This window comes from Ostrinia nubilalis, chromosome 21 (assembly GCF_963855985.1).
Source record: "Ostrinia nubilalis chromosome 21, ilOstNubi1.1, whole genome shotgun sequence".
Taxonomy (NCBI): domain Eukaryota; kingdom Metazoa; phylum Arthropoda; class Insecta; order Lepidoptera; family Crambidae; genus Ostrinia; species Ostrinia nubilalis.
Window position 1 is genome coordinate 1359729 of NC_087108.1, and position 22237 is coordinate 1381965.

General features: G+C 39.0%; 1 protein-coding gene across 1 annotated transcript in view; it reads right to left on the reverse strand.

The window, feature by feature from the left end:
* Positions 1-22237, reverse strand: part of LOC135082414 (protein strawberry notch homolog 1-like) — an 83980-nt gene that overhangs the window by 11497 nt on the left and 50246 nt on the right. Inside the window, exons 22-24 of the mRNA XM_063977208.1 lie at positions 21833-21993; positions 16392-16582; positions 22-98 (exon numbers count right to left, since the gene is read on the reverse strand). Of these exons, the coding sequence (XP_063833278.1) occupies positions 22-98; positions 16392-16582; positions 21833-21993 (429 nt within the window). The remainder of the gene's footprint in view (positions 1-21; positions 99-16391; positions 16583-21832; positions 21994-22237) is intronic.

Consider the following 22237-nt stretch of genomic DNA (forward strand, 5'->3'; position numbering starts at 1 on the left):
GATATCTTAAATGCCACTTACCGAACTGCTGTATAGCTCTGTCAGCTGACCAGGGTAACTCTAATGTGATGTGTACTCTCCGCCTTTGGTTTCTTGCACTGCAAACAAAATATCTCAAATTATAATCGAGCCACAGGACATGATTTAAACTACAGCATTATCTCAAAAAGTAATTTAAATAGTGTAATAGTTTATATCTAAAACTAGCTGACCCGGCGAACTTTGTTCCGCCTTAATGGCAATAAATAAGCAGACTTTTTTTTTTAATTTCGAACGGGATAAAAAGTATCCTATGTCCTTCTCCTGGCTCTAAACTACCTCCCTGACAATTTTCAGCTAAATCGGTTCAGCCGTTCTTGAGTTATAAGTGGAGTAACTAACACGACTTTCTTTTATATATACAGGGTGTTAGGTAAATGGGTATATGAGCCGAGACTAGCCCATGTTAACATACTCATATAAATACTATAGTGGTCTCAGAAAGTGGATATCGTAATATTTAATAAAAAATATTTTCCCATACAAAACTAAATAAATTATTATTATTTTAATTTTTGGACAGCCCTACGATCGCGCAACTCCCTCCTAGGTCAAACGTGGTCAAACGGTATTTCATTCACAAATTTTGACGCGAGTCGGCACTTTTATTATTACTTTTGAACCAATTCTTCACTTACCTCTTTTTATTGACTCTGCAAGCAATCCAAGGTATTCAGGGGGTAACACTTCACTCTAATTCACAAAACGAATCGCAACACATCTATCACATCTATCCACTCACTTATTCACCTTCCCACGCTTTCAAGTGGCCGGGTAGGTTCTTGTACTGAAATCCTATTTTCAAGAACGGGATCTCCGCGTCTCCCTTCGGTGGTATGGTGGTGTCGATTCACCCACCCGCGAAAACATTAAGATACAAGGCATCTTGGAACGGAAGGTCTCCCGGACATAAATCGTTCATCACACTAAAGAAGACACAAACAAAGTCCTATTGCACCAACACCACTCAACACACATCACCATAATTTCACTGTATTACTTAGCTATTTGAATATCTAATTATCCAGAACGTCAACAACAAAACATCGCAACGAACGCAAATTATTTACTGACAAAATAATGTAAACAAATAAACATGGCCGCATGGCGCGATGGCGCATGCGCGGTGCAACTAGTGCGGGGTCATTATTTTTTCCATAAAATCGGTAATCGATATTGATATTACAAAAAATCGATTAAAATATCAAATTGTTTGAAAACCATCTGAGTAATCAATAGGAATGTCTTAAAATCAATTATCGATTAATTGATAGATCCTACCTACCTGAAATCGCTCATACTATCGATGGGTCTAAATTAGTTTAACGATACCATTGCATTGATAGAAGACATTGAAAAAAAAAACAACACTTTATTTGGTAAATTAAGAAAACCGTAATCTGCCATGCTTTTGGAAATGTTTTAGCTAAATTTAAATTTGCGATAAACGCTGTTATTTTTCTTAGAAAATATGATATTTTATTAACGATAGTATGAGTGATTGGGTGGCCTTTCGATAGGCTATTGATAGACAATCGGCAAGACTACTGTACTGACCAACTGGATTGTAATTACGGCACTGTAATTACGACACTTTGACCTCAGACGACTCGACCTTCATTAGTCAATCATGAAATGAAAACTTAACCCCAACCACAATTAATGGCACCTAAATTTATTATTTGTAGAAAAAAAATCATTCAAAGATTTATTATTGAACACGTGAAAAATCTTAATCGATTTTTAGCCTTCAATGTCACCTCCTTACACATCCTTACTCCTGCGCCGCGATGATCTTCCGACTCTTTCTTGCAAGTGAAAGCCGCCGTGCGATACGTCTTGCGTCTCACTCGCACTACACGTGCCGGTCCCATTGTAAGACCTTTCGTTGACCTTCAAAGATTAAACAGTGCGTTGGGCACATTTCTTTAATGCCTAAGGTTTTTTTTCAATGGTGTCTTATTTTTAGTTAAGGTATTTTTAGTACACAATATCGTGATTTACGATGATAAAATTTAGATGATTACCTACAATTTCTCATTTTCCTTAATCAAAGTTATCAAGTTTAATGATTCGTTCCTTCATACATTTCAGCCGAATGACGTCCACAATGAACGGTCCTGATTATTCAGTTTATTTGAATAAGTAAGTTACAGTCAATGAAGTAAAATAATTCTTGACCACTTTGTTTACTTTTACTTATCCAAAATCCAAATCGAATCAAATAAGGTAAGGGAGTATTTGACTTGTGCTAAATCTTTTTAGATGGACTGATTTTCCTGGGGGATTGCTTAAGGTTTTTGCCTCTCAGAGACAAACTTTTAGGCAGAAAATTATAATGAATTCTGTCATTTGTTTTATCTACGCTAGTTTGTCGTACTATTAATTTTCAGGGGTGTCACGACGCAATTTGGCGACAAAAACTGAATCAGCTGATTACTCAATAATGGTACCTTTCCCAGACTTTATGACACCACTATAGTATTTATATGACTATGTTAACATGGGCTGGTCTCGGCTCATATACCCATTTACCTAACACCCTGTATAGATATCTTTAAAGAAAAACACTGAAACATTTTACACAATTTTTACCAAGAGTTTCCTCATTGTAGATAAAAAAAATAGTACGAATTTACAAGTAACGCTGTAAAATCCTCTTGTTACATACAGGCGATAAAATTAGCAAGCTGAGTTAGAACAGAATAGAAATATTTATTTGTCTTTGAATAGGGTGAACAGAAGGTCGAAAATAACAAAATATGATCACCTATCCAACCATCAACAATAGCATGCAAATATATCGTAGAAATATTAATATTACTTATATGTATAACTTTTTGCTGATTATTCCCTATACCTTAAAAATTCTTGGAGAGAGTAGAATAATCGCGCGACAAGCCACTTTTGCAATGTGGTCTTAAACTGATTAAAGGACAGTTCTTTAATATTGTTGGCGGTGGAAGTCTTGCAGTTCATAAATGAAAAGCCGTTTCTTCAAAAGGACTGTATTTGTTCAACATAAAAACCAAGACGAAAGTTCCATGACCCCTTGACAGCTTACAAGTCAACAAAACATATTTTATTTTTAAATCTAGGGCTAACACCATAAAGGTTAATTCTAAAACAAAGAGTTTAACTAACTAACACTATAAAGATTTTTGCTAATCGCGTCGCTAACACACCCCACCCCAGTGCAGCTAGCAGCACTCTCTGCTCAGAGGAATGCGAGCGACGCGATTAGCAGAACGTGTAAGGACCCCGGATACTGTCCTTATTTTGACTACCCGGACTCTGCCATCTCTGCCTGGACAGACCTCCTCAATTAGGCCCTTTGGCCATATATTTCTGGGCCCATTTGTTTCCACTATCAGCACCAGATCTCCCACTTGCAGGGGTTTCTGTTCCTGGTTCCATTTGTTTCGTGGCAACAAGTCGGGAAGTACTTCTTTCAACCATCTACTCCAAAACATATCTGCTAGCCGTTGTGAGATACGCCATTGTTTCCTTAGAAATAAATCGGAATTATCAAATGCGCCAATCTGTGGCATGTTGGAGGATGAACCTATTAAAAAATGGTTAGGCGTCAGTGTTTCCATGCTGCCTGGTTCTACAGAAACATGAGTCAGCGGTCTACTATTTACAATGTTCTCAACCTCTGCTAAAAGCGTGCTCAAAGTCTCTTCGCGGGGAGCTCTCTCCTTGAGTATTACATGTAGCGAGGTTTTCACGCTCCGGATGAGGCGTTCCCAAGCCCCACCCCAGTGGGGGCTGACTGGAGGGATGAAGGTCCACTTAGTTCCATAGTTAGAAGCCTCATCGGTCAGTGCCTTCTTATCCATGTCAAGTATCGACTTTTTAAGCTCGGTGTCAGCTCCTCTTAAATTTGTACCATTGTCTGAGAAAAGATGTCGGGGCCATCCTCGCCTCGCGGACATCCGTCGGAGCGCCATGATCAAAGAGTCGGTAGATAGTGTGGGCACTGTCTCTATGTGTACCGCCCTTACAGTGAGACAAGAAATAGAACTCCATATCTTCGTTCGTGACGTCTTCCAACCGTGACCTCCATCGGACCGAACAGATCAAGACCGCAGAAGCTGAAGGGACGATGGTTATGTGCCATTCTAGCATAAGGTAAGTCACCGATTCTTGGTATTTCTGGTTTACATTTCCTCATTCTACATAACATGCATTTCTTCACTACATTCTTAACTGTTGGTCGTACTCTGATTATATGAAATTTTTGCTTCAGTTCGTTGACCACCATTTCTTGGTTGCCGTGAGCCGCTTTGATATGGTAATGTCTGACGATCAAACGAGCGACATAATTTTGCCCATCCAAAATAATCGGTCTTTTCATTTCAGGTAGCACGTCGGTAGCAGCGTCGATGCGGCCAGCAGCGCGCAGGACTCCGTGTTCATCGAGGTAAGGCGACAGGTTAAGTATTTTACTAGTGGTGGGTATTGTTTTACAGGCTTGAAGTGAACTAATCTCTCTGCTGAATGACTGATTCTGCGAGTAGCGAAGAAGTAAACACTCTGCTCTTTCCATAATGTCATCATCATCCGTTCTGTAAGTATAACCTCTGTCTTTATATTTATCTTTTAAGGTCATCATCAAACTGTCAATAAAGGTAAGTACTCGTACTGTTGATCTGACCAGACGTAACCACGAAGAAAATCTAGTAGGTTCCGGCACAGGTAAGTTTTCTTCCGTTTGTATGACAGTAATAATTTCTAATTTGTTATTTTCATTTTCCAGGTTAACGACATCTAGTGGCCACTCATCAACGTCTTTGTGCAAAAAGGTAGGCCCATTAAACCATTCACCTTGCAGAGCCGAAATATCGTAGTTTTCCCTGGTAGCTATGTCGGCGACATTCAACTTGGTAGGTACGTAACGCCACTCGCTAGCATGTGTGAGCTCATCTATCTCCCCCAAGCGATTTGCAACGTAAGTAATGTAGTCACGAGCGTCGTTTCTAATCCAATGTAGTACCGTCGTGGAGTCACTCCAAAACACCCGCCGTTCGGCACTCATTCTGTGTTCTTTAGTGATTGAATCAGCCAATCTGGTCGCTAAAACAGCCGCTTGCAGCTCTAATCTGGGTATTGTCGTTGCCTTATTTCCCGCCACCCGGCATTTGCTTGCTATAAATGCAACGTAAACATTTGAATCGTCATCTATCCATCTCCAGTATGCTACAGCACAAAATGCTTGCGAAGACGCGTCGCAGAACACATGCAACTGTAGGTCTTTATAACTCGTGCTCTCAGGCGTGGTAAACGACGTAGGCATAGAAGCAGCTAAATAATACCGAGGGAATTTTACGTCATGTAATGTCTTCAATAATTCAATCCATTTGAGCCACTTCGTGAATATGTCATCACTGACAGGATCATCCCAGCTGATCTTTAATTGCCATGTCTCTTGTAGAATTAATTTTCCATTAAGTGTCACCGGAGATAAAAAACCATACACGTCGAAAATAGTCATAACTACTCGTAGCATCTCTCTTTTAGTTGGCACCTTTTTTTCTCCATTTAGAATGTTCTCCGGTATCTTCTTGAACGATACATCAAATCGTAGTGTGTCATCTTCAGTGTGCCACAAAAGCCCAAGCGTTCGATCACCATCAGTTTGCTGACCCGATTTGAACCTTACTGCTGTGTTCCCAAGGGATTGTGTTGGCACGCTGTCCAGCAAGATCTTGCTGTTGCTATTCCAGCCGCACAACTCGAAGCCTCCTTGCAGATGAATGTACATAATATCTCTCGCCAGTTGAACAGCTGTTTGATCATCAGGTACGCTGTCAACATAATCGTCCATGTAGTGCTGAGTATGTATCGCCTTGACTGCGGCTGGTATAGTAGACTCGAAGCGATCCGCGTTCTTGTTTTTTACATATTGTGCGATGAACGGCGAACAGTTAGCGCCAAAAATTAACGACGTCATGACAAATGTTTTTAGTGGCTCTTTTAACATCTCTGGGCTAAAAGCTTTAGTGGGGTCTCCTCTATAAATAAATCTCAGTGCATCTTGATCTTCAGGGCGAATTTTCACACGCAAAAACATGTCTTTGATGTCAGCTGTTACGGCTATCTTATTCTCACGGAACCGCAACATTATTCCAAATAGTGACATTAACAGATCAGGCCCTTTAAGAAGATAGTCGTTGAGGGACAAACCACCGGTCTTAGCAGCAGCATCATACACCAAACGTAATTTCTTTTTGTTTGGGTTGTCAACGCCAAAATGAGGTAAGTACCATGTCTTGCTTGAAGTTTTATCAGTTTCAAGCTCTTTTGCATAGTCGTTTTGTAGCAGGTGTTGCAGGCGCTCGTGGTACCTCTCGGCGTATTCTCTACTTCTCCTCATCTTCAATTCCACATGCTTGAGTCGAGCCATAGCTAACGGCAGTGAATCAGTTAGCACACAATCTTTGTCTTTCCAGGGTAGCCCGACGTGCCATCTGCCGTCGATAAGTGTGGCGGTCTCTTCCAAACGGTTCCAGGCGCGTAGATCTTCTGCATTCTGGCGGGGTTTAGCAGCGGAGACTCCCATAGACTCGATGGAGAAGAAGTTGTGAACGTCGTCGTGAAGATCGCGGAGACTGTTGTCATCGGTGTGCACGGCGGCGTCGGTGATGAAGAGCGTGGCGTGCGGAGCGCGCGCCGAGAGCGCGCGCGGCACGCGGCCGTGCACGCACCACCCCAGCGGCGTGCGGGTAGCACACGGCTCGGCGGGGCCCCCTGTGACCACGTCCAAAGGTACGAGTAGATGATAATTGTCCTGACCGATTAACACCTCTGGTTTTAGGGAGGCGCAACACAATTCACTTTCGAGTTCAAGTAAGTGACCATAATTTCCACAATGTACTATGCTTAAGTCTTGTTTCGGTAAATTAAGCTCGTCCACGCTACGCACTTGAAGATCGAATTTCTCGCCATGTTTATTAGATAATGTCAAGTCCAGTAGTTCTGTCTCACACACTAGCTCGGTATTGTCCCACGCACCGCGCACTCGCATGGATTGCTTACGGCCGCGTATACCTGCGAGCTCCGCAAGAGCAGAACTCATAATTGAGACAGTGGAGCCGTCATCGAGTAGAGCACACGCTTTAAACACACCATTAGGTCCATGAATGTTCACAGGAACCACTTTCAGTAACACGGAGCAGTTGTTTGTGTTAATATGAGTAACTGCTTCACTTTTTTTTTTTTTTTTTTTTTTCTTTTTTTTTTTATTTAGGAGCTTAGATCGATACAGTCGAACATGTCAGCTCCATCATAACAAAAAACTTAGTATCTAAATCAACTTAAGACTAGAAATAGCAAAGGTTATCACTACTCTGGCTGCCTCTGATGACGGCTCTGCTAGGAAGTTAGACAATAAACCAACATCGTGTTTGTTAACATTGAGAATACTATACACAGTGTCTCTAAGGTGCCGATTCCGGTCACACTCCATCAACAAGTGAAACACATCATCTATTACACCGCATATTTCACAGTTCGGGGTGTCTGTAACTTTCATCAGATATTTAAATTTATTAAGTGGAATGTGGCCAGATCGAAGCCTATGAGCAGTTATTGTATGTAATCTATCAAAACAAGTATTGGCAAACCAGGGCACCCGAGGAGGTTCTGACTGTAGCGTTTTGTACCATATTCCTTTTTCACAAGACCTTTGATTAAAATGCTCTTTCCACATATTACGAATAACCTTCTTATATTTATTGAAAACTTCTGAACTACTTGGTTTTATATCTTTAATAGTACCTTCGCAAAGTGCCAATTTCGCTAAACGGTCAGCCTCCTCGTTTCCCACAATACCTATATGGGCTGGGATCCACTGTAAAACAACTTTTTTGCTACTATTTTGATAATAAAACAGTTGTTGTAAAACAGCATAAGCTAACGCAACTCCTCTGTACCCAGAGGTGCAGCGTGCTACATGCTGGAGAGCACTTTTACTGTCTGATAGGATTACAATTTTGTTGTAAGGTAAATTTCTCGTATAAGAAAGTGCTTCATTAATGGCCACTAGTTCTCCAGTCATAATGTTGATGTTTTGGTTAATTTTGAAAATACCATTATTTTTAAGTTGCGGATCAAAAAAAGACGCGCCTACGGCATTATTGTTCTTAGAACCATCTGTGTACAATTTCCACCAATCAAAGTATTTATCATTAATTTCTTTTAAAATTTCCGCCTTTAATACATAACTGTTCACTTTGGATTTGGCAATACTTAGACAATCTAATTCAGTAACAATATTGTTTACATCAATTTTAGAACTCCAGATAGGTAAATTGAAGGCTTCCAGATGAGGTGTGCTATAGATATTTTCTTGTTTAATTTCTTCAAATATTATTTGCAACAAAGGGTGTTTCTTTCGATTCCAATAATTATTAGTACTTAGGAGACTAAGTTGTTGTAATAAATCAATTGTTTTATTGTCAGTCCATGACAAAGTTCTTAAACAATATTTATAACCCAAGGACTTTCTTCTTAAACTTAGTGGAAGGAGACAGAGTTCACTTTCCATCACGTGTATTGGAGTGGTTCTAATAAAACCTCCTATAACTCGTAAAGCTTTATTTTGGAGCTTTTCTAATTTAGATAGATTACTATCGGCACTATTATCGTATAAGAAACAGCCGTAATCCAGTCGACTACGTACTAGAGAGATATATAAACGACGGAGGTGTTTTGGATGCACGCCCCATCCGGACCCAGCTAAAATTTTAAATATATTTAAACATTTGTTTGCTTTTTCGAATGATTCATTTATGTGTTTTTTCCACCGCAGAGCTGCATCAAGCCAAAAACCTAGATATTTAATATTTGGTACAGATTCCAATTGATAGTTAGAGATTGAAAGAGTATGTCGTTGAGTTCTATATCCACGACTGAACATGCAATATTTAGATTTAGTAGGAGACAGTTGTAATCCCAACTGTTCAAGTAAATTAATCATAATATCAATTGAATTTTGTAGCAGTGAAAAACTGTCACTTATATTGTTACAACCTATATATAAAACAAAATCATCCGCATACTGAGCTATACACACTTGTCTTACAGTCCAGCACACTTTATATGTAACTAAATTAAATAATAAGGGAGAGATGGGATCCCCTTGGGCCAATCCTATATGAGTCCATCTAGTGATACTTTTATGTATGTCTAGGTCATCGGATATTTTTAAATGTCTTTCAGAAAGAAAATTCCAAAGGTATCTACATATCTTTTTTCCAACCTTAAGTTCATCGAGAATAGTGACGGCTCTTTCTACAAGCACATTGTTGTACGCGTTTTCAATATCCAAAAAACAAGCTATCACGGGAATGTTTTTTGTTAAGCCTATCTGTATCTGCGTTATTAGCCGCGTTAGGCTGTCTAAACAAGACTGGGACTTTCGAAAGCCTGTCGATTCAGGCGCTAATATGTTTCTACTTTCTATGAACCATTCCAGTCTTCTGCCTAGTAAATAGTGAAAAATTTTACAGAGACACGGAATCAAAGATATGGGCCTTAGTTTGACTGTTGAGCCAGATACATTTCCTGATTTAGGGATGGGTACAACTTTAATGCTACGCCATTGCGTAGGGACTTTACCTGAAACTAAAATGTTATTATAAATATCTAATAAAAATACTCTGGCTATTGAAGGAAGGTTTGAAATCATCGAATAGGTAATCTCATCATCTCCGGGTGCTGTGTCTTTTTTCTTATTGTTTAGTGCCACTTCAAGTTCATTCATAGTTAAAGGGATCTCTAGAGTATCGTTGGTCGAATGGAAAATAGGCATTGAATTTGGAACATAGTCTGGGGCCAGCATACACAAAAGTTTTTCTTTTTCTTGATCAGTTACAAAAAATTTTGGGTTCTTAATATTTTTGATCCATCGCATTCGTTTCCATAAGTCTGAAGCTGAAATAGATTCGTCAATGCCGTCACAAAATTGCCTCCAACTACTCGATTTGGCTTTTCTGATTTCACGTTGAGTTTCAGTTATTTTAATTTTCAAGAGTGCCAGATTTTGGGGGGTGGGATTTCGCCGAAATTGTTTTAAAGCCAATCTACGTTCTGCAACGAATTTGGATAGTTGTTGACTCCAGTAAGGTTTAGGTTTAAATTTACTTTGAGGATTATTGCAGGTTTTAATCATAGGTATGTTTTGTTGAGCTGCTAAGTTTATTTGTTCTGTAAAAAAGTTATATTTCTCCTGTATATTGCAGAAAGTGCGATTATCCTGTGAAAATGAATTAATTACTGAAAGTTTATACCCATTCCAATCAGCAAGCTTAAAATTGCGTCTCTCTGCAAAATTCAAGCTATCCATATAATTTAAATTAAACTTAATGATAAGGTGATCACTTCCTAAGCACTCATTTGTAACATTCCATTTGAATTGTATTGCTATATCCGATGACACAAATGTAATGTCGGGTGAACTTTGCTGTAAAACTCCATTAACTGATTTAATTCGTGTAGAACTACCATTATTTAAACATATGAAACCATTGTCAAATGAGGAGTCAGCTATATAACCACCCCTTGTATCATTTCTATTTGACCATAATGAATTATGACCGTTGAAGTCTCCTGCAATTATAGTTTTGCGTGGTTGATTAGAAAATAAGCTATCCCAATCTGAAAAGGTTGTAGAAATTGACGATGGACAATACACCGATATGACTTTATGTAAACTTGGACAATTTAAGATGATTATTTCAATCATTTCTATTCCAGGATTATTGTTATGTGTATTACATACCTGGGTTTTGATGGACCTGTGTGTTAGGATTGCAACTCCCCCGTAAGAATCCCATCTATCCCGTCTATAAATATTGTAATCTCTAAAACAAAATGATGTTTCTTCATCCAACCAAGTTTCACTCAATACTGCGATGTGTATTTTTTCCTGAGTTAGAAGTGATTCGAATTCAATTGACTTTGGACGAATACTTTGAGAGTTCCATTGAACTAAGTTGACTCCAAAAACGCGTTGAATTCTATTCTCCATTTACAAATAAAGAATGTAATTTATTTAGGACATCACCGCTACACACCAACCCCATTATACAGTGTGTCCGGGCATGTAGTGATCAAACTTTAAGGGCGTAATCTATGGACAATTTTATCGATGAAAATACTTCAAATTTAGGGCTTGACCCATTTCCCGCAAAATTACAAGGATTTAAGTTTTGAATTTTAAGTTTTCTACTCTTCCTTCAAAAACAAGTGATAGCGTGGGTAGCTTAACACTAATGAGCAAAAATTTTGTATCATGCGATAGCCAATAAAATTATCTATTAGCAGAAGTAGAAAACAGATACAAGTTTCATACATTTTAAGGGAGTAAGAATGAATTTAATTAGAAAAAAACATGACTTTTTTCACTTCTTTTTCAGTTATTTTCCAACACAACAAAAACCAGGTCGTTAAGGTATGTTTTATTTGCATGGTATTATTAGTATTTGAGCTATTCTACAAAACCAATGTAAATTTATTAGTCTACGTCTATTAGTTTCGACGTAATTGTTGAACAAAGATACCCCTTCCCAGCGGTTTCCATAGTAATCGGAATAGGTTGTGTGATTCTTTCAGGCAGTGCATTTTCGCATGTCGCGTGCGCTATGGAAACCGCTGGGAAGGAGTATCTTTGTTCAACAATTACGTCGAAACTAATAGACGTAGACTAATAAATTTACATTCGTTTTGTAGAATAGCTCAAATACTAATAATACCATGCAAATAAAACATGCCTTAAGGACCTGGTTTTTCTTGTGTTGGAAAATAACTGAAAAAGAAGTGAAAAAAGTCATGTTTTTTTCTAATTAAATCAATTCTTACTCCCTTAAAATGTATGAAACTTGTGTTCGTTTTCTACTTCTACTAATAGATAATTTTATTGGCTATCGCATGATATAAAATATTTACTTATTAATGTTAAGCTACCCACGTTTTCACTTGTTTTTGAAGGAAGAGGTGAAAACTAAAAATTAAAAACTTAAATCCTCGTAATTTTGCGAGAAATGGGTCAAGTCCCAAAATTGAAGTATTTTCATCGATAAAATTGTCCATAGATTACGCCCTTAAAGCTTGATCACTACATGCCCGGACACACTGTATAGATTTTAATTTCTTCATAAATCATTTTAACCACTTGTTTAAATTTCTCTTCTAGCGCTGAATCCGATAAAATAATGTCTCTAGCTCTGTATAACATCCTTTTCAGTGAAAATGGTTTTTCTCTAGACTTTTCTTCGATATAAATTGAGTCACTCTGAAGTTTGTAGATCTTCCTCAAGTAAAATATCCTGTCTTTTACTATTCTTAGGTGTCTTTTTCTTTTCTTTATTTAGTTTTTCCATCTTCTTTTTGTAAATATTCCCATTGTTTGTGTGATCTTCTTGTGAACTCTCCTCTATTGATTGAGATTCTTCTCTGTGTCAGGCCTGGCTCACTCCGCGCGGTACATCCGATAATTACCTACAGCGAAGCGCCCCGCCGGCGGGTATTATAACAGTCGAGTGTCACGCGCGCGCCCGTCAGGACGCTGGCGTGCGTTGTAGTACTAATTCTATGATCGAAGTATTATTTAAAAATGGACATAAGAGAGAAAGAAATATTATTGTGCGGCGTTCGGGTGTTTAAATTCGAAAAGAAATCTACCGGATTTATCTTTTTTTTCGCTTCCCAAAGATGTTGAAAGGTATGTTGGCCATGAAGGTAATCAATAATTCTTAGGATAGTATAGGAACCTAACCTACCATGACTACTGCTCAGAATGCGTTCGTTCGTTTCAGCCAAAAATGACGTCCACTGCTGGACAAAAGGCCTCTCCCAAGGTTTTCCATAATCAATGCGTACTTACCTACATACGTACCTCATTACAAATAAGTAGATTAATTATTTTTTTACTAGACACTACTAGACAGCAACCCTAACAGCGTAAGAAGAGTTCAGAGGCACGCGATAGAAAGAGACAAAACTTGTAGGTGAATAAAATTGTAGGTACTTAGTGCTGTGCGAGCTGAATTCCACTGTATCGCGTCGTAGCAAGACTCGCATTTATTTAAATCGTCTTGCGGAGTAATCCTTCTGTACCTGTACTATTACTTATTCTGTGTCTGTGTTCTGTGGCTCTTGTTACTAAAATATCTCTATATGAAGTTTCAAAGTGATGCTGATGCTCAATAGGTTGATTTTGAATATATTGTGTAGGATTCCGGTCTTTATCTTCTTTTCTTGAATGATAAGTCCAAAGCGCCTTTTTATAAGTGCAGTTCTCTTTACACATTATAGACCTTATTTCCTTTTCTTTTAGGAATATAGGACATCTTTTGTCAAAGGATGTATGTTCGCCCTTACAGTTTACGCATCGGAAGTTGATAGCCTCACAATTGACATGGAAATCACCACATTTAGGACAAATAATCTTTTTAGTTGGGCAGGCTCGTATAAGATGACCGAATTTCCAGCAGCCCGAACACTGAGTAACTGGAAAAGTGTATGGTTCCACCTTAAAACGACACCCGTGTGCGTAAACAAACGGGGGTAAAGCGGAGCTTTTAAAGCATAATCTTACAGTCTCACTCTCTATCCATTTACCATCATTGGATAATCTTTTTAATCTTTTTGCCGCTATAATCTCGAAGTCACACTGAAATATTTGTTGTAATTCTGCTTCATTTACTTCAGTTTCTACTTGTTTGACGATCCCATATGATAAAGTTACTTCATCTGTGAATTGACATTTATAGCCCAAATTAGCAATTTCCTCACAATGTAGTAATTTTTCTGCATTTTCTTTTGTACCAAAGCGAATAAGAACTTTATATGGATTTTTATATTTAATTCTTACTATGTTTGAGATTTTTTTTGATTGCAAAAGCTTTGCCATGGCCATCTGTTTTGGTAGTAAATCCTTTGAACTCATACATATTTCAAATACATCATCATTTTCATTCAAATTTATTGTTTCTTGGGTCCCAGCATTTCCAACAGGCAAAATCAATGAATTACTTCGCGCTATGCGCTTAGCTTTCTTCCTTGTTACAGTTATGAAACCGTCTTCATTCTCATCACTATCATTTCTACCTCTTTTATCCGGACGGTTGTCCTGTGATAAAATATCCATGCCAACATTATCCCATTCAAATTCCTGGGGAACTGCTTGTATCTCACTTAATGAATCGCTTTTCTCTAAGTTATCTTCATCTATTTCACTTCCAACACATTGCTCATTAATCAAGTTCACTTCATCCATTTCTAGTACATTTATTAAAAAAGGTGGGTAGTCGCACAAAAAACGCAGCGCAAGATTGCGGACCGATCACAGTACGAGCGCTCGCTACGCCGCACCGCGCGCAACTGAACTGCTTCACTTTGGGCACTGGTTTCAGTCTCTGCGGCCGGTGGCGCGTCGCCCCCGGCTCGCGCGGGCGCCGCGTCGTGCGGGCGCGCGCTCGGGGTGTAGTGCAGCAGGCGGTGGTGCGGTTGCCCGCAGCCGGCTACGTCACACACTGCAGCGGGGCAAGTTTGCCTTTCGTGTCGCGAGATTAGGCATTTATAGCACAAACCGGAACGCCTCACAAAAAAACCAGCGATCTTTGCGTAGTGATTTTTTGAATTTTCTACAGTCTGTTAGATCGTGCTTAGATCCCCGACAAAAACGACATGTGTCACTACGTTCGTTGTCACTCTGCACCAAAACAGTCTGCGTGCGTTCACAGCCTTGATCACCATAAAGTTTTCGTTTGTAGTCACACCGAATGTTCATTAAGTTTGCACTGCATGTAGATGTTTTGACAGCTTCAGTATTTAGAAAGTCTGATAATATAGTGAGCCTAGGTTTCTTTCTCTCAGATATGAGTGGGTAACTATAGTCCACCCACTTTGACAGCAATACAGTTGGTAGTTTAGCCAATATCAAGTTTACCACTTCTATTCCATGTAGATATTCTTCACGCTTTAGTTCTTGCACGGAAACAACAAAGTTCTTCACTTTGATAGAAAATGATACTATGTCTCTATGATATTCTTGTGGCAACGGTGAAAGTTTCTTGACATCTTGCAATATTCTTGTTACTATCAAATCTGGATTTCCAAATTGCAACTCTAGGGTGGACATCACTATTGCAGGCGACGTGGTGCTGATCAACAAGGCCGTGACTGCTTCTTTCGCAGGACCCCGCAGACATTTCCTTAAACGCCACAAGTTCTCTCTGTCGCTGAAGTTGCATACTGCTGTGGACTCTTCATATGCGTTCTTGAAGGATAGCCATTCCATATAGTCACCAGAGAACAGAGGCAGCTCCCCGGGGGTGCTCAAACGGCTCAGTAGATTAGTGTCGTGACTCCTTGTGGGTGCAGATGTGGCAACCAATGCCTTCAGCGCGCTTGTCAACTGCTGAATGGGCCCTTCAGTGCCGTCAGTAACTGGCGGCGGTGGAAACAGATAGCCTTCGTTATTTCCATTGTTGTTAGCTTTCTGTCTCTCTAATTCACGCTGGCTGCGCTCCATCCATTCATTCACGTTGCTACCATCGTATCTACTGTCGCTTTCGTCACATCTTGATGAACATGAACTGTACTGTTCCTCCACAGCAGCCAAATCAGCTTCCAGCTTTTTCTGGACCAATTCCATTTGTATGCGAGCCATTTCCTTTGCCGCTTCCAATTCCAATTTCTTCTGTTGAGCTTTTATCGCGGACGACGCCATCTTTGATTTTGATTTGTGCGACGACTTTACCGAAGACTTTTGTAACGTGCTGGGTTTTACATTTTCCTCTTTGACCCCGCTTGTTCCAGGTTCGATCACATTCTCTTTCCCTTGTTCGTCGCCCTGCTCACCGATGTTAGTACCATTGTTGGGGCATTCATTATTTCGTGCACTGCGAGTTTTGACCATTGTCGTAGACGTACACCGCGGCGGCGTGCGGAACATTTAGATCCGACTCGATGGACCAATGTTGGCGGTGGAAGTCTTGCAGTTCATAAATGAAAAGCCGTTTCTTCAAAAGGACTGTATTTGTTCAACATAAAAACCAAGACGAAAGTTCCATGACCCCTTGACAGCTTACAAGTCAACAAAACATATTTTATTTTTAAATCTAGGGCTAACACCATAAAGGTTAATTCTAAAACAAAGAGTTTAACTAACTAACACTATAAAGATTTTTGCTAATCGCGTCGCTAACAAATATCTTGAGGAAGCTTATTATAGATTTGGACACACATGAAACAGTTTTTTTGGATACGAGTACTTTTTGGGATGAACTCAAGGACTAGTCTATTGCAATTCCTAGTATTATTAGTAATTATGGTATTCTCACCGTCTATCACTCTGCAGCGAAATACCGCTGGAAGCGGCTTCTGAGATAATGGCCACGTCCTTCTCTCCGTCCATGAAGCGCTGCTTCTCCGTCAAGTTCAAGGTCTCGAGCGGCACGTCCGCTTCCGAGCGGCTCTCGTAGAGGATCTGTCCGTCTTCCGTCTGCACCACGCGGCCTTTGCGACCTGTCATCTGGGGGTAGAAGATATTTTTAAGATCTATCTATTGTAACACCACTATAAATTGTATTATGACATGCACTAGTGAATTTGAATGTCGTTTCGTATTGAGGGGCTTATTTTTTAAAAGAGGATGCTTGATAGTTTTTTAAGAATAGAGCTATAATAGACAGGGACCTGATAGTTTGATATCAATTTAATGACTTGAGGTATTTAACAGCTGGAATTTAACGACTGGTTCCTTGATAGAACAAAGTTTACATACTCGTTGAACCTGTAGATCGACAGCACTGCTGAAATCTACCCTAAGGATTTCCTCAACGACAAAAATATCCAGATATACCTTAGCCCGTCGTACAGTAAGTGTGCGAGCGCGACAGCAATATAATTACGTGCGAGCAATAAGGATGGGTAGCTTGGGGTCAGTGTACGAAATTCTATCTGCTCGGCGATCGGACTTAAGAGCCATTTCACAAAAAAGTTCCGCGCGAATTTAGGTACAAACTGTCAACGCAACGTAAAAAGAGTAAAAAGAACGCCGAAATGGACAAAAAAATCTTGAGCCGAGACCGTATTAAGACTTGATATAAGTTATTAATATTAAGGTAGAATAAGGTATTAAAACTTGATAAATTAATTTAAAATTTTAATAGAGTTTAAGTAATCTTTCAAAAATTTTTATATTTCGATTAATAATAATGAAACACGAATACCTAGGTATAATATGTAAAATATATATTAAGTACAAAATAAAGACAGTCACATAGTGAAAAAAAAATGCCCTCTTACAGCTCTATCATCGGACCCTGGATATCATTTAGGGACGAAGTATTCGTCAAGGCGAATCACACAAGCCCAAACTCCATGGGGTTCTATTGTTTTGTTACGGTCCAGATCCATTATCAGTCAGAGCTAAGAAATAAATAAATAAATAATTATTATTATTATTAAACAAATAACTAAAATATTTCATCTAACTATCTTACTTCTTACTAGTCTTACTAATATTATAAATACGAAAGTTTGAATGGATGTCTGGATGTTTGTTACTCTTTCACGCAAAAACTACGGAACAGATTTTGATGAAACTTTACAGTACAGCACAGCAGTACTAGGCAGTCTGTGTTCAACTATCACTCGGGTCGGACGTTCCTATCGCAAAACCGTTGGTTCACTCAGTTCCGATACGACTCTAGTGCTGTGTGTAATTATTCATATTCTATATTATATATTCTCGTGAATACACTGAGTTTATTAATTTCTACGAGTGGATTTCATTTTGCCTGAGACCTACGCCATGAACCCTGAACTAGAAGACCCTGTCGCCAGCGACAGCGACACTTATCCATCCCTAGCGTTGACCAGAATTGTGCGCATACTCTGGAGCATGCTACATACAACTGGCCGTCGGAGAAGCATAGATTTCCCTTAAGTCTACTCCCGCTACCATATGGCACTCCGCTAAAACTCGTGAGGGCGCCAATACTTGCTTTTGTATCGACAATTAGTATGAGCAGCGCACGTGGTTGCCCGTTGTAGGCTCTATGCAACCACGCTATTTTAAACCGTGGCCCCTAAGCATGAGACGGGAAACTGCACTCTCTTGAATTCTCTTTAATTTGATGGTATTAGGGGAATCCTAGAAACGAATACAGACTTTACAATGGAATCTCCTCATCAATATTGAGACATTGCGAGTTGCAATGTTACGTTTTCTTGCAATCTGACCTTGATTTTTCAAACACGTGTCAAAATAAAAAAATAATTTAAATCAAAAGCTCTAAGGAATATTTAATTGACATCAATTTCGAAGCAAGCACAGATCACAGAAACTAAAGGGAGATGTGACAAGAGCCGCCCCCTTGAGCCTTGAGCCGGTGTCGCAACAATATGCCCAAAAACAGAACAATTATTGCTTGTGAAAGCAATGTCAGCAGCGACGTCATAATGTAAACAGTTTACATTGCTTGCATAGTACTAAAGATTATTCGAACGTTAAATACTAATACCAGAGTGGATAATGAGCACATATTTTGATTTCTTTGTGTGTGTGAATTTCTAATGCGACACTGAGTTTCGAACTCGGCGTATTACTTAGCATCTCTCTCTATGGAAGCAAGTTATCTCCAAAATAACATTCTACACCTTTTTAACCTAGTCAGGTAATAATTTTATTAAAATACGAAGCACTTCATCTACACTGGTCATCACAAAAATCGGCCCACCTACGTTTTACAGGAAAACTCGTATATTGGTGTTATTTGAAAGCCCAATAAATATCCTTTCTTAAAGAAAAACACATTTAATTTCCTAATAAACGATTAACATATACAATAAATGTGACTTGAAAAACTTGAAAAAAGACCTCACTTTGGGCTCACCTCTGGGATCAATTAGACCAATTTTTATGGTTATAAAACCAAATAATGATCTCACGTGTCCTCTTTAGCAGATGGATAGCGATTAATCCTAACTTAACAGTTTTATAGCCATAAAAAGTTGGCTCTAGCGTAACTACCTATTTTTTTGAAGAAGTTACTCTGGATTCTTCTACAGACACATTTTTGGGGTTAAATCCTTTCCTTTAATGAAATGAAGTTTAGAACTAGGCTTTTAAATAGTAATATAGTATAGTAATATTGGTGGGAAGTAGGGATGCATACGTTTGAAAGTGCTTGTCGCGGGTGGGTCGATTTTTATGATGACCAGTGTATTAATAGGATACAAAATTATATTTTAGAAGTTAATAAATTAATTATGCTTAAAATATAAATGTTACGGTAAATATGATAAATGTGAAAATTATGAATAATCGCCGGTTATTATAAATATAATTACCTCATGATTTGGTAAATGTGATTAATATGATATCATTTATGTGTGTATGAATCTAAATAGGCGGCTTAGGGGTGGCCCAAGGGCCACCCCCGCCGCTCCTTAACTTATTTTTCACTTTAAATCAAAACAATGTTTTATAGGCATTATGGGAAAGTAACGTTACGCAAAAAACAGTCCAAACTCACTATGCCAAATTATATTAATAAATGATATCAAAATGTTCAAAATGTGAGGCTGTACATGAGCGCTGTACACGAGCCGGTGTTCTCTTTTATGATATTTGTTAGTATTAAGATTACATGATAAAATAATCACTGATAAATGTGATTAATTTATCACTTTTACCTCGCCTGTCGGTAATTATTCATAATAACCAGCGATTATTCATAATTTTCAATTTATCACATTAACCGTAACAGATAAGTATAGCCTGACCAGGAACATAAAAACCCTCGCCATGTTGCGGAAAACTAATGGTACTAATTTCTTTTAATGGCAACAGTAACTGAAAACTTCATTGACATGTCACCTTGCATGTCAGTCTATTGCTGTCAAAGTGTAAACAAAGTTTATTTTAAATGTGCGCAATTGGTTTTATGAATTAAATTGCTAAAATATTTTTATAGTCGTGAAAGAAAAGTGGTTCACAATGTGTTAAAGTATTTGTCGAAGAGAAATACTAAGGGTTTGGACAATATTTTCATTGAATAATGTTTCCGACAAAGGTTGTCAAATTGACTGACCATGTTTATCGTATAGTACAGTCCACTATGAAAATTAGCTGTGGTTTGTTTCAACTACCTATTTTAAAAATTTTTGTCACTTCTAAGTGTTGAATTTTATGGGATTGGGAAAGAAGTACCGAGTTTGAAGCGTTCATGAGCAGACATTGCAGTTGAATATTCAAGTTCTGAATTTGATTATTGATGAATAATAAAATAAATTCTACTAGCTCGATTGATGGTTTCATTTAATTTATTTAAATCAGGTTACCTATAATAATATTTTTTCGTTAATTTATGAAAATATCAAATTAGCCCGTAATCCTGAATCCTGATACATAAAGTTAGCCTATTAATTTAACACAGGTACGACTGTACTCAGTGTTGCACTATCAAATGCAATTGACGCGCCACTATGCCAGGGTTTTTATGTTCCTGGTCAGGCTATATACCACTTTTTTTTTTATAATTTATTTATTAAAATAAATACATACATAATACACATAGCATAGTTACACCCAGACCCGTCAAAAAAATTCATCCTTTCAGTTTCTGCTCGGCCGGGAATCGAACCCGGGACCTCTCGGCATATTAGTCCGTTTCGAACCACTACACCAAACGGCCGACTTGAAACAGGGACCTCTCGGCATAGTATCAAATGTATTTGGTCGCCGTATAAATCACCGTTTGACGACACGAACGCACGTAAACGTCATGGCGGGAAAAGTGACACAGGTCCTGCCTTGACGGGCGCTCGCGCCATACTAATCGATGTCGGCTTGCGTATTGTAATTTATACTGATATTCACATCAATATTTTGACAAAGTGGTTACTAATATTTAAACAATAACTGTAGAAATCTATTCTACAATGCATATTCTTTATTTTGGGATACTTTTATTGCAGTTATTGCTGTGTTTTTAAACCAAAAACCACGATCAAAATGTGACGTTAATCTTCAAATTTGCCAAATTATTTTTAAATTTTACTCAATAATGGTAGTGAAATTCAAGAATCCATTTCATTAATGGACAACAAGAATATATGTCCGATGATTACTATATATTTTTAAGCTTATTATATGAGCATAAATAATAGATACAGGACTTTGAAATTGAGTCTGCGGCAATTTTTCCGTAAAATGGTTGTGGGAGATGGGGCACTGAGAATTAAGCAAAAGAGTTTTAGGAAATCCGTTTCATTAATGGTCAACACTAAGGATTGACCTATCTTTCGCAGTTATTCAATAATATCTGGGTGTTGCTTAAGATAGTAATTCATGCTTCCAAAATCTTAGAAATTCGCACGAAAATGTAAAATGGCTCTTAAGCAGACTACGTCTTCCGCTTCATGGTCGCCAACTTTGTATACCACCCATTGACACTTTAACGCGTTCAGTGTGGCTGCCCCATCGATTTGAATATCCTGCAGGTTATTGGTTACTTGGTTCTCCTCCTATAGATGTTGACACTGCAGCGTAGATCATCGCAGATCTAGCGTTTACCGAATACACTTAAACATTAGCGGAAGAATGGTAGGGCGCGTCTTCTTGATATAAGGTTTACATATCCCGTTACCTCGGCCACGTTGTCGGTGCCGCCCAGCTCGTCGACGAGCTGGTCCAGCGTGTTGGGCGGCAGGCGGCGGCCCAGGCGCTCGATGGCGGCCAGTAGCTCCTGCTTCATGCTGCGGGTGTAGTTACCTCGGCCACGTTGTCGGTGCCGCCCAGCTCGTCGACGAGCTGGTCCAGCGTGTTGGGCGGCAGGCGGCGGCCCAGGCGCTCGATGGCGGCCAGTAGCTCCTCCTTCATGCTGCAGGCGCGCTCGATGGCCGAACGCGGCGGTGGCTGACTGCGGGCCGGGCCTAGGGAACGAAATATCGAGTATTAGAGGCTGCGCAAACGTACACTTTTGTGTCTACAAGCCACCAGTGAATATTTATTTTCATATTATCAACATGAAATCAGCCAATCCCTGCGCGGACGAAAACACTTTTTATGTCCAGTTGCTTCAATGCTTCAACTTGACAAACGTTTCAAATAAGGCCCAGAACAGACGGTGAAACGCAACTGCAACGAAACTGCAACTGCTAGTTACTTTTGAGTTGC